This window comes from Choloepus didactylus, chromosome 2 (assembly GCF_015220235.1).
Source record: "Choloepus didactylus isolate mChoDid1 chromosome 2, mChoDid1.pri, whole genome shotgun sequence".
NCBI lineage: Eukaryota > Metazoa > Chordata > Mammalia > Pilosa > Megalonychidae > Choloepus > Choloepus didactylus.
In genome coordinates, this window is record NC_051308.1 from 2,570,710 (window position 1) to 2,587,917 (window position 17,208).

Below are 17,208 nucleotides of genomic sequence, written 5' to 3' on the forward strand. Positions count from 1 at the left end.
TTGCGGCACACAGAGCAACAATGATGCATAGTCAGCACCATGTGAGTGTTCAGTAACTGAATAAATAGGCCCTGACCCAAATAATTCTTCAGTAAATACAACTTTGGAGAATTACTTTAGTTTTCCCCATCTGGGAGGTAAGATTGGGAAATACTTTTCAGGATCCTTAGTGAGGCCAATTACATTTTGTTAAAGCGATCAGGTCTTTCAAATGATTTTACTGAGCAGGTTGTATTCTTAGTGTGCAAGGTGATGAACATCCGCTAGGCAATGGCAGCTTCTCGGACTTCCTGATCTCCAGGCCGGAAGTGGAGTGAGATTCAGGGAAACCAGTTTACCGTGATGCCTTGGTGTATTAGGGTAGGTACAGGAGAGGGTCTCACTTTTTCCAGGACCTACAACTAATTCTTCTTCATTGAGCCCTTTTTCCCTCTTCACAATGTCTCAGAAGGGAATCCATAACTTCCCAGTCACTTTTGTAATTAAAATAGTTGTTTCAGTTCTTTTTAATGCAGCTTTGTTCATTTTAAAGCATTGGGATCAGAGATGATGCTGAGATCCCACCACCACCCCCTCCTCTAGCAGAGGAAGAATCCTCTTTACAAAAGTGATTTCCTGCCCCCCAATGTCTTTGATTCTGAGGGTGAATGGGAGTGGGCACTGGTCCTTCTCTCTCCTACTCTCTCTCTCTCTCTTTTACAGAAAAGAAAGTCAAATTCATTTAATGAAAAAAACTAGAATTTAATAAAAATTAGCAACTACACAAAAAATATGCATACAGCAGCACTATGTAGTGACTCACAAAAGGGAAAAGCAGTGATCAGAGACCACTTAACATGGCTTGTGAGTTTAAAAAGGGGAAAAAAACACACATATTCAGGAAAATGAAACAAAACTGTTGACTTCAAATGCAGAGGGTCTCTAATGACTCTGGCTCCCAGCTGGTGGGCTTTAGGGGTCAGTTAAGGGCACCAGCCACCCAACCCCCTGACAAGCCCAAAAAAGGTCAGGGAGACCCCAGTCTTGAAGGATAGAAGAGAGAGGGAGGGCTCCTCGCCAAGCAGTTGGAGCAGGGGTTGATAAGATGGTTTCCTGGCCCTGCTCCTGATTCACTTATTTGGCTCCCAAGGGGCAATTTTCTCCTAAGATATGTAGGTCCTCTCAAAACTGATGTCTTATCAGGTTGTAACTCATTACTGTGCCCTGGAACACATGCGGATATTAATAACGAATATAAAAATTGAATTGCAATACTCACGGGGAAAAGGTGATGGGTAAGTCAAGTTTAGTTTCTAAACTTAGAGAGACGTGTACTCTGAGTGTGCTCACTACCCTCTCTCCCCCCACTCACTGAAGGCAGAATTAGTTGCATCTCATCTATGTGCCCCAGCACCTAATAAATACACCTTCCATGCATTTCAAATAGCTATTACCACATAGCATTTTAATTATTGTTTTACTTTTCTTCTTACTTTCTAAGCCATCTTAAAAAACTTTTGCTATAGACCCACACACCCTTGATAATCCAATTAAAATTATGGACCTCTCTAGAAAATGTGCGTGCACACATATATGTAAAGAACTTTAGGGATCCAAGGACCCCAGGTTTTAAAGAGTCTTACATTGTACCTTTCATCATGGTGCTGACATATAGTAGGTACTTGTATAAAGATTTGCTGAACTGAGTTGCAAATGAACATATTTCCCGTCATCCTGTTTGCATCACCTCCACTCAGAACCATTGTCATTAAAAGTTCATTATACAGTCTGGAGCCCACCTTCCCTTCCAGACCTTCTCTTTCCTTCCTTGTTTGCATGAACCCTTCAGCCCAACCAGGAGGTGCGACTCATCTTTCTCGTAACAGGTCTGGCTCATCACTGTCTTTTTATTAGCTTTAATGTGATGTCATAGTAAATTCTTGTACAGTTGAATGAACCAAAACATCAGCTGTCAATGCATACCTATGCAAAATAAATGCAAAAATCTTTAAAAATTACTAGTTAGCTAACACATCCCTGGCACTATGAGGTAGGTACTGTTCTAAGCACTTTATATATTTGAACTTATTTCACCCTCATGACAACTGTGTGAGGTGGGTGTGCAATAGTCCATTTTATAGATGAGGACACTGAGTCACAGACAGGTGAGGTAACCCGCCCCAAGCGAACCAAGCTCTGGCTCCAGAGTTTGAATTCTGAACTGTCAACCCTCCCTCTCTGAAAGGAGGAAAGAATTGATAAGACTCAAAGGTGACTAAGCTGGGTGAAGAATGGAAATGGAGCTGTGAAAATGTAATCTATAGAAGTTAATAGTGTAAGAGAAGCCATGGAAAAATGAGACCTGCATGTAGTGTTTTAAAACAACAAAGCATAATGAGGCTAAAAAGGAAATGAATGGCAGCCACCTCTTGCTAATTACTGATGTAATATGTCCTAAGAAAAAAATTCCAATATACTAGGACTACATGAACATCTTTCCTTTGAATATCTGCACCAGAATGAAACTTTTGCCAATGTGTATGGTGTAGGGTAATAGAATAGAGAAAGACATGCTCTGAACCAAAAAACAAAAATTTAAGCTCAATGTTTATGCCTCAAATGACTATCCCCTGTCCCCTACAAGTTCCCTTTCTTTTCTCTGTCACCAGCCTCCACCCACCTGTGATCTTTGTTGAACCTCGTCATCTTTGGCTCCTCCCTGGTCCACTCCTGTACCAACTCCATCGATTCTAATATTGATACAATCCCACATTCTCCTGCACTGTTCCCTCCCCTCCAGCCCACCCTCCTGCCTGGGCCATCGCCTCTGTCTCTTGTCTGACCTCTCTCCAACCTGCCTCTCCTATACCCATATCCTTCTTTCAGACCTCTGATCATGGGCTGCTCAGAAGCCTGTGGCAACCCTCCATTCCCCACCAAACAAAGTCTGGGACCCTGCAAAGTCTATGGGTGACCCACCCCCACCCCCACCCTGTTCCTACCATGCACCCCATACTCCAGCCTGCCAGGTTTCTGGAAATTCTCTGCCTGGCCATGCACCCTGCTACCCAGAGTGCCTTTACTAATTTCTACTCTCTGCCTGGGATGTTCTCCCCACCCCCCTTCTCTTCCTGGCCTTTAGTGCCCAGCTTAAAGGTCACCCTGGGAAACATCCTTCCTATCTTCTTATTCAAAATGAACATTTCATTTTTGGGGCTCCCAGTGCTCTTGGCATTTATGTCTTTAATAGCACTGAATGGGTTTTAGGTTAGAGACCTTTGGGTTATAGGCTCCGTCTTTCAATCATTCAGCATTTGCTATGCCTTGCCATCCCAGACACTTATTATGAATGGCCTTGGGCAGAAAAGATGAACAAGACACAAACAAAGAAACGAAAAACCAAATCCTGCTCTTTTTCAATCGAAACCCAAAGGATAAGTGGTATTTTAATTTTAGTGTAAATAAACTAAGGGAAGAGATAAAAACTCATTAAGAGCAAATATTCTCCAGAATCTCTTCTTTTCTCCCCCAGAACCAACTGGATTAAAGAGTACTTGGACACAGCCCCTGTTTTGATTCTCATTTTCAAACAAGTGCATGGTTTTGCTGCAAATGGCAAGAAAAGGGTCCACTACTACAACGAGATCAGCGTTTCCATTGCTTGTGGCATCCTCCTGGCCGCGCTGCAGGTACGTCACCTCCCACCAGGCCCTGGGAGAGGAATAGTAATTGGGGACAAAAAAGTGGACCTGTCCCAATATTTCATGGAGTTTCTGATTCAGGGACATTTGGGAATTGTTTACCAAAAGCTGAATTCCTAAGTAGGGTCAGCCTGATGGGAAAACTGACTCTGGAGACCTGGGTTGGTGAGTAGAATGGTTGACAAGCCAGAATTCTTCTGGAAGTTCATTTCCAATGTCATTTTAAGGTCAGGAAAATCGTCGTTGCTCTGGCCTTCATAGGCATCAAAATGAAGCTTCAAGGGTTTGGGCAGACCAGTGTGAAGGACTTCTGAGCCTGGCAGTCACAGAGACTGATGTTCTAGATGTTTGAGCAGACATTATTAAAAAGCAATGGGGGGGGCAAGATGGCAGACTGGTGAGCTGTATGTTTTAGTTACTCCTCCAGGAAAGTAGGTAAAAAGCCAGGAACTGCGTGGACTGGACACCACAGAGCAATCTGTCTTTGGGCATACTTCATACAACACTCATGAAAACGTGGAACTGCTGAGATCAGCGAAATCTGTAAGTTTTTGCGGCCAGGGGACCCGCGCCCCTCCCTGCCAGGCTCAGTCCCGGGGGAGGAGGGGCTGTCAGCTCCAGGAAGGAGAAGGGAGAATTGCAGTGGCTGCTCTTACCGGAAACTCATTCTACTGATTCAAACTCCAACCATAGATAGACTGAGGCCAGACACCAGAGACTCTGAGAGCAGCCAGCCCAGCAGAGAGGAGACAGGCATAGAAAAAAAACAACACGAAAAACTCCAAAATAAAAGCAGAGGATTTTTGGAGTTCTGGTGAACACAGAAAGGGGAAGGGCGGAGATCAGGCCTTGAGGCGCATATGCAAATCCCGAAGCAAGGCTGATCTCTCTGCCCTGGGCACTTTTCCTTAATGGCCCTGGTTGTTTTGTCTATTAGCATTTCAATAACCCATTAGATCTCTGAGGAGGGCCGTTTTTTTTTTTTTTTTTTTTTTTTTTTTTTTTTTTTTTAAATCCTTTTTGCTTTTTCTAAAACAATTACTCTAAGAAGCTCAATACAGAAAGCTTCAAAGAATTGAAATTTGGGCACGTCAAGTCAAGAGCAGAACTAAGAGAGCTCTGAGACAAAAGGCAATAATCCAGTGGCTGAGAAAATTCACTAAACAACACAACTTCCCAAGAAAAGGGGGGTGTCCGCTCACAGCCACCATCCTGGTGGACAGGAAACACTCCTGCCCATCACCAGCCCCATAGCCCAGAGCTGCCCCAGACAACCCAGTGTGACGGAAGTGCTTCAAATAACAGGCACACACCACAAAACTGGGCGTGGTCATTAGCCTTCCCTGCAACCTCAGCTGAATGTCCCAGAGCTGGGAAGGGGGAGCAGTGTGAATTAACAGAGCCCCATTCAGCCATCATTTGAGCAGACTGGGAGCCTCCCAACACAGCCCAGCAGCCCAGAACTGCCCTGGGGGGACGGCACTCACCTGCGACATAGCACAGTCATCCCTCAACAGAGGACCCGGGGTGCACAGCCTGGAAGAGGGGCCCACTTGCAAGTCTCAGGAGCCATACGCCAATACCAAAGACTTGTGGGTCAGTGGCAAGACAAACTGTGGCAGGACTGAACTGAAGGATTAGACTATTGCAGTAGCTTTAAAACTCTAGGATCATCAGGGAGATTTGATTGTTAGGGCCACCCCCCCTCCCCGACTGCCCAGAAACACGCCCCACATACAGGGCAGGCAACACCAACTACACACGCAAGCTTGGGACACCAATTGGGCCCCACAAGACTCACTCCCCCACTCACCAAAAAGGCTAAGTGGGGGAGATCTGGCTTGTGGAGAACAGGTGGCTCGTGGACGCCACCTGCTGGTTAGTTAGAGAAAGTGTACTCCACGAAGCTGTAGATCTGATAAATTAGAGATAAGGACTTCAACTGGTCTACAAACCCTAAAAGAACCCTATCAAGGTCAGCAAATGCCACGAGGCCAAAAACAACAGAAAATTATAAAGCATATGAAAAAAACCAGACGATATGGATAACCCAAGCCCAAGCACCCAAATCAAAAGACCAGAAGAGACACACCTAGAGCAGCTACTCAAAGAACTAAAGATGAACAATGAGACCCTAGTACGGGATATGAAGGAAATCAAGAAGACCCTAGAAGAGCATAAAGAAGACATTGCAAGACTAAATAAAAAAATGGATGATCTTATGGAAATTAAAGAAACTGTTGACCAAATTAAAAAGATTCTGGACACTCATAGTACAAGACTAGAGGAAGTTGAACAACGAATCAGTGACCTGGAAGATGACAGAATGGAAAATGAAAACATAAAAGAAAGAATGGGGAAAAAAATTGAAAAACTCGAAATGGACCTCAGGGATATGATAGATATTATGAAACGTCCGAATATAAGACTCATTGGTGTCCCAGAAGGGGAAGAAAAGGGTAAAGGTCTAGGAAGAGTATTCAAAGAAATTGTTGGGGAAAACTTCCCAAATCTTCTAAACAACATAAATACACAAATCATAAATGCTCAGCGAACTCCAAATAGAATAAATCCAAAAAAACCCACTCCGAGACATATACTGATCACACTGTCAAACATAGAAGAGAAGGAGCAAGTTCTGAAAGCAGCAAGAGAAAAGCAATTCACCACATACAAAGGAAACAGCATAAGACTAAGTAGTGACTACTCAGCAGCCACCATGGAGGCGAGAAGGCAGTGGCACGATATATTTAAAATTCTGAGTGAGAGGAATTTCCAGCCAAGAATACTTTATCCAGCAAAGCTCCCCTTCAAATTTGAGGGAGAGCTTAAATTTTTCACAGACAAAGAAATGCTGAGAGAATTTGCTAACAAGAGACCTGCCCTACTGGAGATACTAAAGGGAGCCCTACAGACAGAGAAACAAAGACAGGACAGAGAGACTTGGAGAAAGGTTCAGTACTAAAGAGATTCGGTATGGGTACAATAAAGGATATTAATAGAGAGAGGGAAAAATATGGCAAACATGATCCAAAGGATAAGATGGCCGATTCAAGAAATGCCTTCACGGTTTTAACGTTGAATGTAAATGGATTAAACTCCCCAATTAAAAGATATAGATTCGCAGAATGGATCAAAAAAAATGAACCATCAATATGTTGCATACAAGAGACTCATCTTAGACACAGGGACACAAAGAAACTGAAAGTGAAAGGATGGAAAAAAATATTTCATGCAAGCTACAGCCAAAAGAAAGCAGGTGTAGCAATATTAATCTCAGATAAAATAGACTTCAAATGCAGGGATGTTTTGAGAGACAAAGAAGGCCACTACATACTAATAAAGGGGCAATTCAGCAAGAAGAAATAACAATCGTAAATGTCTATGCACCCAATCAAGGTGCCACAAAATACATGAGAGAAACATTGGCAAAACTAAAGGAAGCAATTGATGTTTCCACAATAATTGTGGGAGACTTCAACACAACACTCTCTCCTATAGATAGATCAACCAGACAGAAGACCAATAAGGAAATTGAAAACCTAAACAATCTGATAAATGAATTAGATTTAACAGACATCTACAGGACATTACATCCCAAATCAACAGGATACACATACTTTTCTAGTGCTCACGGAACTTTCTCCAGAATAGATCATATGCTGGGACATAAAACAAGCCTCAATAAATTTAAAAAGATTGAAATTATTCAAAGCACATTCTCTGACCACAATGGAATACAATTAGAAGTCAATAACCATCAGAGACTTAGAAAATTCACAAATACCTGGAGGTTAAACAACACACTCCTAAACAATCAGTGGGTTAAAGAAGAAATAGCAAGAGAAATTGCTAAATATATAGAGACGAATGAAAATGAGAACACAACATACCAAAACCTATGGGATGCAGCAAAAGCAGTGCTAAGGGGGAAATTTATAGCACTAAACGCATATATTAAAAAGGAAGAAAGAGCCAAAATCAAAGAACTAATGGATCAACTGAAGAAGCTAGAAAATGAACAGCAAACCAATCCTAAACCAAGTACAAGAAAAGAAATAACAAGGATTAAAGCAGAAATAAATGACATAGAGAACAAAAAAACAATAGAAAGGATAAATATCACCAAAAGTTGGTTCTTTGAGAAGATCAACAAGATTGACAAGCCCCTAGCTAGACTGACAAAATCAAAAAGAGAGAAGACCCATATAAACAAAATAATGAATGAAAAAGGTGACATAACTGCAGATCCTGAAGAAATTAAAAAAATTATAAGAGGATATTATGAACAACTGTATGGCAACAAACTGGATAATGTAGAAGAAATGGACAATTTCCTGGAAACATATGAACAACCTAGACTGACCAGAGAAGAAATAGAAGACCTCAACCAACCCATCACAAGCAAAGAGATCCAATCAGTCATCAAAAATCTTCCCACAAATAAATGCCCAGGGCCAGATGGCTTCACAGGGGAATTCTACCAAACTTTCCAGAAAGAACTGACACCAATCTTACTCAAACTCTTTCAAAACATTGAAAAAAATGGAACACTACCTAATTCATTTTATGAAGCTAACATCAATCTAATACCAAAACCAGGCAAAGATGCTACAAAAAAGGAAAACTACCGGCCAATCTCCCTAATGAATATAGATGCAAAAATCCTCAACAAAATACTTGCAAATCGAATCCAAAGACACATTAAAAAAATCATACACCATGACCAAGTGGGGTTCATTCCAGGCATGCAAGGATGGTTCAACATAAGAAAAACAATCAATGTATTACAACACATTAAAAACTCGAAAGGGAAAAATCAACTGATCATTTCAATAGATGCTGAAAAAGCATTTGACAAAATCCAACATCCCTTTTTGATAAAAACACTTCAAAAGGTAGGAATTGAAGGAAACTTCCTCAACATGATAAAGAGCATATATGAAAAACCCACAGCCAGCATAGTACTCAATGGTGAGAGACTGAAAGCCTTCCCTCTAAGATCAGGAACAAGACAAGGATGCCCGCTGTCACCACTGTTATTCAACATTGTGCTGGAAGTGCTAGCCAGGGCAATCCGGCAAGACAAAGAAATAAAAGGCATCCAAATTGGAAAAGAAGAAGTAAAACTGTCATTGTTTGCAGATGATATGATCTTATATCTAGAAAACCCTGAGAAATCAACGATACACCTACTAGAGCTAATAAACAAATTTAGCAAAGTAGCGGGATACAAGATTAATGCACATAAGTCAGTAATGTTTCTATATGCTAGAAATGAACGAACTGAAGAGACACTCAAGAAAAAGATACCATTTTCAATAGCAACTAAAAAAATCAAGTACCTAGGAATAAACTTAACCAAAGATGTAAAAGACCTATACAAAGAAAACTACATAACTCTACTAAAAGAAATAGAAGGGGACCTTAAAAGATGGAAAAATATTCCATGTTCATGGATAGGAAGGCTAAATGTCATTAAGATGTCAATTCTACCCAAACTCATCTACAGATTCAATGCAATCCCAATCAAAATTCCAACAACCTACTTTGCAGACTTGGAAAAGCTAGTTATCAAATTTATTTGGAAAGGGAAGATGCCTCGAATTGCTAAAGACACTTTAAAAAAGAAAAACGAAGTGGGAGGACTTACACTCCCTGACTTTGAAGCTTATTATAAAGCCACAGTTGCCAAAACAGCATGGTACTGGCACAAAGATAGACATATAGATCAATGGAATCGAATTGAGAATTCAGAGATAGACCCTCAGATCTATGGCCGACTGATCTTTGATAAGGCCCCCAAAGTCACCGAACTGAGCCATAATGGTCTTTTCAACAAATGGGGCTGGGAGAGTTGGATATCCATATCCAAAAGAATGAAAGAGGACCCCTACCTCACCCCCTACACAAAAATTAACTCAAAATGGACCAAAGATCTCAATATAAAAGAAAGTACCATTAAACTCCTAGAAGATAATGTAGGAAAACATCTTCAAGACCTTGTATTAGGAGGCCACTTCCTAGACTTTACACCCAAAGCACAAGCAACAAAAGAGAAAATAGATAAATGGGAACTCCTCAAGCTTAGAAGTTTCTGCACCTCAAAGGAATTTCTCAAAAAGGTAAAGAGGCAGCCAACTCAATGGGAAAAAATTTTTGGAAACCATGTATCTGACAAAAGACTGATATCTTGCATATACAAAGAAATCCTACAACTCAATGACAATAGTACAGTCGGCCCAATTATAAAATGGGCAAAAGATATGAAAAGACAGTTCTCTGAAGAGGAAATACAAATGGCCAAGAAACACATGAAAAAATGTTCAGCTTCACTAGCTATTAGAGAGATGCAAATTAAGACCACAATGAGATACCATCTAACACCGGTTAGAATGGCTGCCATTACACAAACAGGAAACTACAAATGCTGGAGGGGATGTGGAGAAATTGGAACTCTTATTCATTGTTGGTGGGACTGTATAATGGTTCAGCCACTCTGGAAGTCAGTCTGGCAGTTCCTTAGAAAACTAGAGATAGAGCTACCATTCGATCCAGCGATTGCACTTCTCGGGATATACCCGGAAGATCGGAAAGCAGTGACACGAACAGATATCTGCACGCCAATGTTCATAGCAGCATTATTCACAATTGCCAAGAGATGGAAACAACCCAAATGTCCATCAACAGATGAGTGGATAAATAAAATGTGGTATATACACACGATGGAATACTACGCGGCAGTAAGAAGGAATGATCTGGTGAAACATATGACAACATGGATGAACCTTGAAGACATAATGCTGAGCGAAATAAGCCAGGCACAAAAAGAGAAATATTATATGCTACCACTAATGTGAACTTTGAAAAATGTAAAACAAATGGTTTATAATGTAGAATATAGGGGAACTAGCAGTAGAGAGCAATTAAGGAAGGGGGAACAATAATCCAAGAAGAACAGATAAGCTATTTAACGTTCTGGGGATGCCCAGAAATGACTATGGTCTGTTAATTTCTGATGGATGTAGTAGGAACAAGTTCACTGAAATGTTGCTATAGTATGTAACTTTCTTGGGGTAAAGTAGGAACATGTTGGAAGTTAAGCAGTTATCTTAGGTTAGTTGTCTTTTTCTTACTCCCTTGCTATGGTCTCTTTGAAATGCTCTTTTATTGTATGTTTGTTTTCTTTTTAACTTTTTTTTTCATACAGGTGATTTGAAAAAAGAAGGGAAAGTTAAAAAAAAAAAAAAAAAAGAAAAAAAGAAAAAAGACAAAAAAGGGAAAAAAAAAAAAAGATGTAGTGCCCCCTTGAGGAGCCTGTGGAGAATGCAGGGGTATTCGCCTACCCCACCTCCATGGTTGCTAACATGACCACAGACATAGGGGACTGGTGGTTTGATGGGTTGAGCCCTCTACCATAAGTTTTACCCTTGGGAAGACGGTTGCTGCAAAGGAGAGGCTAGGCCTCCCTGTATTTGTGCCTAAGAGTCTCCTCCTGAATGCCTCTTTGTTGCTCAGATCTGGCCCTCTCTCTCTGGCTAAGCCAACTTGAAAGGTGAAATCACTGCCCTCCCCCCTACGTGGGATCAGACACCCAGGGAAGTGAATCTCCCTGGCAACGTGGAATATGACTCCCGGGGAGGAATGTAGACCCGGCATCGTGGGATGGAGAACATCTTCTTGACCAAAAGGGGGATGTGAAAGGAAATGAAATAAGCTTCAGTGGCAGAGAGATTCCAAAACGAGCCGAGAGATCACTCTGGTGGGCACTCTTACGCACACTTTAGACAACCTTTTTTAGGTTCTAAAGAATTGGGGTAGCTGGTGGTGGATACCTGAAACTATTAAACTACAACCCAGAACCCATGAATCTCGAAGACAGTTGTATAAAAATGTAGCTTATGAGGGGTGACAGTGGGATTGGGAATGCCATAAGGACCAAACTCCACTTTGTCTAGTTTATGGATCAATGTGTAGAAAAGTAGGGGAAGCAAACAAACAGACAAAGGTACCTAGTGTTCTTTTTTACTTCAATTGCTCTTTTTCACTCTAATTATTATTCTTGTTATTTTTGTGTGTGTGCTAATGAAGGTGTCAGGGATTGATTTAGGTGATGAATGTACAACTATGTAATGGTACTGTAAACAATCGAAAGTACAATTTGTTTTGTATGACTGCGTGGTATGTGAATATATCTCAATAAAATGATGATTAAAAAAAAAAAAAAAAAAAAAAAAAAAAAAAAGCAATGGGATGACCCTGTCTTAGGCTCCTTTCTTGAGGAGCTGGGCTGATGCTGACGATATCCATGTGCTTAAAGTTTTCCAACTACATAGCAGCTAGGGCAGTGCTAAGCATGAAATGGAGCCGCTCAAAGTACACCTTTCACCAGATTCAATTCATTCATGTTTACCGAGCTCCTTCGACGTGACAGATCCTGGAGTTGCCTCATGAACCGTATATTCTGGCAGAGAGCAGGGCCTGAGTAGAGCATGGAGAGGCAGCAAACAGGTAAAATAAATAAAGTAAGCTAAATTATAACAGCCAGTTATCATACTTTCAAGGGCCAAGTGATACCAGAAAAACTGGGTACTTCTTCACTGTCTCAAAGAAAAAATAAGTATGCTGAAAATATCTTATAAAATAACACAAACAAGGAATGTATTTTAGATTGCTTGAAGAATTGTTTTAAAGGAGTTGGCATTTTCTTTCATTCCTGAATCTGTAAGCAAATGAGTAAAGGAATCCCTGCAGGGATGGGGCCACAGGGCAACACCCCCCATTTGAGGGTCCCGCAAGAAGCAGTTTTGGCGGAGGGGAGTTCAGCTCACAGTGTCCCTGCCTTCCAAGCCAGCAATCCTTCCAGCTTTACTGTTGACTTTGCTGCCCCCTAGCTTTCCAGAAAGCATGATTCAGAGTGCAGGTCAGGGTATGTGAGGGAGAAAAGAGAAATCTCCAGGAAACCCCCTTCTGAACAGTTGCATGGTGCATTCCGAGGCAGCCCCAGAATGTCTCCATGGTTCAGGCTCAGCCGTGGGAGTCTGATGGGGGGCGGGGAGAACACGGCTGGGGAAGCACGTGGAAGCCACGCGGGTCTAGCAGATTCATTGCTTTTTCTTAGATGTTTATTATTTGGAGGGGCTTGGGGAGAGGTGGATGGGTTTTCTCCCGCTACCCTCAAGGTGTCCCTCGGCCACAGCGCCCTCTGTCAGTGGACTTGGGTATTTCCAGCGTGGGAGGACGTTCTGCCGCCTTTGTTGGTCTATAATTCTAAGGCACACCCCGTTGGTTTTGTCGTTCCTTTTGTTGTTGGTTTTTGGTTCCCCAAATTTCTTTCCATGAAATTAAGCACCAATGAAAAATAAGACTAGTGTTTTTTGTTTTTGTTTTTGTTTTTGTTTTTGTTTTTTGTTTTCCAAGAGGGTTCCCGCTGCTTGGTAAAAAAGGTGGGGTGTGGGGAGGTCGAGGTGTGCAGGTAAGATTCAGGCAGCCCCTCTGCCGTCCGACATCAGGGAGCTGCTGGGACTAGAGGTCTTCTAGGGTGAGACTGTCCCCAGGCTGGAAGGAAAACCTGTGACTTGAAATGTTTTCTTTTCCTCTCCTGTTTCAGTACGCAGGCCTGGTTACTGTCACCACAACCCCTCTCAACTGCGGCCCTCGACTGAGGGTGCTCCTGGGTCGCCCCACAAATGAAAAGCTGCTGATGCTGCTCCCCGTGGGGTACGCCAGCCAAGAGGCCACTGTGCCCGACCTAAAGCGGAAACCTCTGGATCAGATCTTGGTGACCGTGTAGACGCGAGACCGTGAAAGGAGCCGCTCGGTGACGCCGTCCTGACCTCTCTCCTGGGCTCACTGGGTCCTCTCAGATTTATTGCTGCTTTTCCTGTAGATGTTGAATCTTCTCAGCACTCCAGCCCACGGGGGCGGCCACTCCCTCTGGCATAGGGGGTCCCGTCAGGTTCAGGTCTGTTTCTGATAGTGTGATTAGGATGCACACAGTAAGACAGCAGCGTGCAGTACTCATCAACGTCTTGTCCACTCTGGAAATACATTCAGGTTTGACTAAGAACATGCCCCAGATTTTAGGCTTTAAAAATTTTTTCCAGAAAATCACTGGCGCTTTTTATCGTTTGCTTTTATACACAATGGAAAGAGTCAACAGGTAATTTGATGTAACCCCAAGAACTTAGCCACGTGAGGATTCTTGAATTTAAATTTAGACTAATCAAATGGCCTTCCACCCTCTGATTTCTGGTGGCTTTTTAACAAAGGATTGACTTTTGAGATACATTCTTTTACTGATCTTGGATAGTCTGTCAGTTTTTTTCACCCCTCCAAAGACTCAGAAACTGTACTTTATGGTAATATTCAGAAACTCGTTCACAAAACTGGAAGATTCTTGGGGTGTCAATTAATTAAACTACACAAACTAAATTCACATGAGACTGATGTATAACCTACAACATTTCTAACAGGTGTAGCATTTCAAAGACAGTTTTGCAATTTCTGATCTCTTATCTAAAAAATGTCTGTGCCCAACAAAATTCTGAACTGATCATCAGTCTGAAAAATGGATAAGTAGCAGTTATCAGAAAAGAGATGTGTATTTGATGTTCTCCTTTTTCAAATGCTTTCTATTCAATTTACTACATGTATAGCACAGTTTTCCAACTTGAGTTATGAGTATTTTTACCAAAACTAAGCTATTAAAATTTGGAACAAGATTCATTTGTACCTGTCAGTTTCAGAAATTCAAAAATGGATTTTTTACTACCCATAATTAAATTTTTTTAATTCAAGAGAAAATATCTTAGTATTCTAGGATCTTAGTATTAATATAAGTATTTTGTATTTTAGTATTTATCAATACCTACTGATTCAAGAGCTTTAAAGTGTGTTCCAGTATATACTTGAATTATCCAAAATATTTGGAATTACAATAAAATCTATATAATTAAACAAAATTATAACAAGTTAATTAGTGATTAGTAATATGCAAAAATTAATTTCATGTATTTATAAATATCTCAAAATCTCTTTTAGTTTCAAAATCCTCAGAAACCCAGGAACACCACTTAATTAATAGTCATTTATTTGTCATTTTATTCAGACATCATTTTTTAAAAATATTTAATTTACTGAGTACATCTTTCCCTGATTAATTTTGTTTTATTAAAAAGGAAAAAAATATTTTATTGAAAACATAATGAAGTCTAAATTTATTCAACAATTGCTGAGATTTCACCCGAAGTTTTAAAGAGCTACAAATCCACAAGAGAAAAAGATAAATGCATTAGCTTTAATACAGCTAGTACATAACAAAGTAAGAGCTATGTTGGGAAAATTCATGGAAGTAGAAAAACTGATTAAAGTATGCTCACCAAAAGTCCTGTCTTCAGCACTTTTATTTAGTTTAGTATATGTTAGAATAGAAACATGTAACAATATGCCCTTTCTTATCACAGGTCACCTTTTATATAACTAAAACTTGTAGCCAATATTTTATATAGCAAAGAAAAAAATAAATTTGTACATTTTCAGAAAAGGAGCAACAATATAGGAAAATAACACATTTTACATAAACTATAGAGGTCAGTGACAATGAAAATTCATTACTTTCCTCTCTAACTCAATTTTACAAAATAAAGTCAACACAAATTATTCTGAGTTGGTAAGACCACATTTTAAACACTGTGGCCCTTTCAAAAGATGAAATGTTATCTTGGTATCATACATTGTTCTTAGTTCTTAACTGGAGTTGAGCTCCCTTTCATAGTCTTCTTTAGGTGGCGGAAGTTTGGCAAGATTTTCACCAGGAAATCCAGCTGTAGTATCCAGGGCTGTGGTTGCTCAGTCCACACCCAACAAAGGCAGTCTGCACCACAGATTGCTGTATTCTCAGGGATCACTTCAAAAGCATTCAGGTTGCAACAAGCCACAATGATGCAACTACTTGTTAATATTACATTTCAGCCTACATATGCTTTTGATCCAATAACCTTATTATTTCTCATTTTCATAGCCTGAGAATAACAGTCAACTTCAAACAAATTACTGATACCAACAATCATGGTTTTGGGTTCCGATTCTCCAGCCTTAGGGGTGATATTATCAAGGTGAGCATTTATTATAAGGGCCTGTTCTTCTTTTAGGTTCCTTTCACCAGTCACTATTGGTCCAGCTTCTGCAATAATGTCGTGCTTTAGAGTGGATCACCGTCCTAGGTCCTGATTTCACTTTCTACACACACAACTGCTCCATGAGCAATCACCAAACTCTTCTGAAAGTCTTCTCTGCTTTTGTATAGCCCCAGTCTGTCAGATTTGAATGACATGCCCCCAGAACAGAACAGTAAGGGGCTCCAGGAGGGCATGCTGACAAGCCTCCAAACATAGAAATAATTAGCTGAATATCTGCGCGTAGACTGGAGCTGGGCTGGCCCAGACTGGTGCCTGGCAGCTGATTGTTAAATATTCAGGAATTGTTTGAGCCAGGTGTTAAAGAATTTGTAGCTTGAAGTTGCTCATGGTGGATGCGTTTATGCAGCAGGAATCAGAGAACACTACAAGCCAAGACTCCTCCTCCACCTCCTCCTCCTTCTTCTCCTCCTTCTTCACCTTGTCCTCCTTCTTTGTTGTCATCTTTTTCTTCCAGAACCATTTGCCAGACCCAGTGTTGATTGTGCCCCCCTTCTTTTTTACCCTATCCCACCAAACACATGCACCCCTTTTCTCTAAATGTGGACAAGCTCTTTGGAACTGGTGGGATCACAGCTGCCAGACCTAGTCCATCACCCACCACCTTCCAGAAGGGGGGTCCGATGAATATTCTCATAGCTCATGTAATTTTTCAGCACACCACTCTGCTCACCTGTCTGTTCAGATCCTCTCCTCTTTTCTATTTTTTCACTCTGTTCCCTCAGGCAAATCTCTCCTGCTTCTTTCCATTCCAATGGGCATCACATGGCTCAGACATGCCCTGGGAGAATGTAAGAGCTAGTGACAGGCTTGGAGCAGAGGAAAGGGATACCTTGCTTTCCTTTAAAATACAATTAGACGTCATAAGAACCAGTGCTTTCAGCCTCTGAAGTCCTTTGAGATTCTCAAAAGTTTCTTCTAGAGTTCTCCAAATCTTCCACCACATCTCCATTTTTCTCTAAACCTGCTTTCCCTCAAGTCCAAGCATTTTAATAAATACAAATTTTCTTACATACATTTTATTTCTAGTCATTTTTTTTTAAATATTAGTATTCTGCTAGATGCTCCATTCTTTCCTCTTTGTTAGTAAATGAACAGTGTTCTAACCACATTGTGGCTTTGTTAGATGACTTCTGCAGGCTGGAACAGGAATCTAACCACTGCCCTTAACATTGTTTTTACAGGAAAAAGATACTCTGAGTTCTAAAAATCAGATCAGTAAACACATTTTGGATCACAGTACAAAGAAATTAAATTTCTATTTATGAACCTCCCTTCTATTTCTTACATCCAAGTGCTGTTTGGGCTCAGGCAGCATCTTGCTGGGGAGG

At 40.9% G+C, this 17,208-nt stretch overlaps 1 protein-coding gene and 1 pseudogene across 2 annotated transcripts in view; one reads left to right on the forward strand and one right to left on the reverse strand.

Moving 5' to 3' along the window:
- Positions 1–14,474, forward strand: part of IYD (iodotyrosine deiodinase) — a 32,106-nt gene extending 17,632 nt beyond the window's left edge. For both annotated transcript variants that reach the window (XM_037810845.1, XM_037810851.1), the window contains 2 exons: positions 3,512–3,668; positions 13,291–14,474. In XM_037810845.1, coding sequence (XP_037666773.1) covers positions 3,512–3,668; positions 13,291–13,473 — 340 coding nt within the window. In that variant the 3' untranslated portion in view covers positions 13,474–14,474. The remainder of the gene's footprint in view (positions 1–3,511; positions 3,669–13,290) is intronic.
- Positions 14,475–15,391: 917 nt separating this feature from the next.
- On the reverse strand, positions 15,392–16,014 carry LOC119528222 (annotated as a pseudogene).
- Between the last annotated feature and the right edge of the window lie 1,194 nt (positions 16,015–17,208).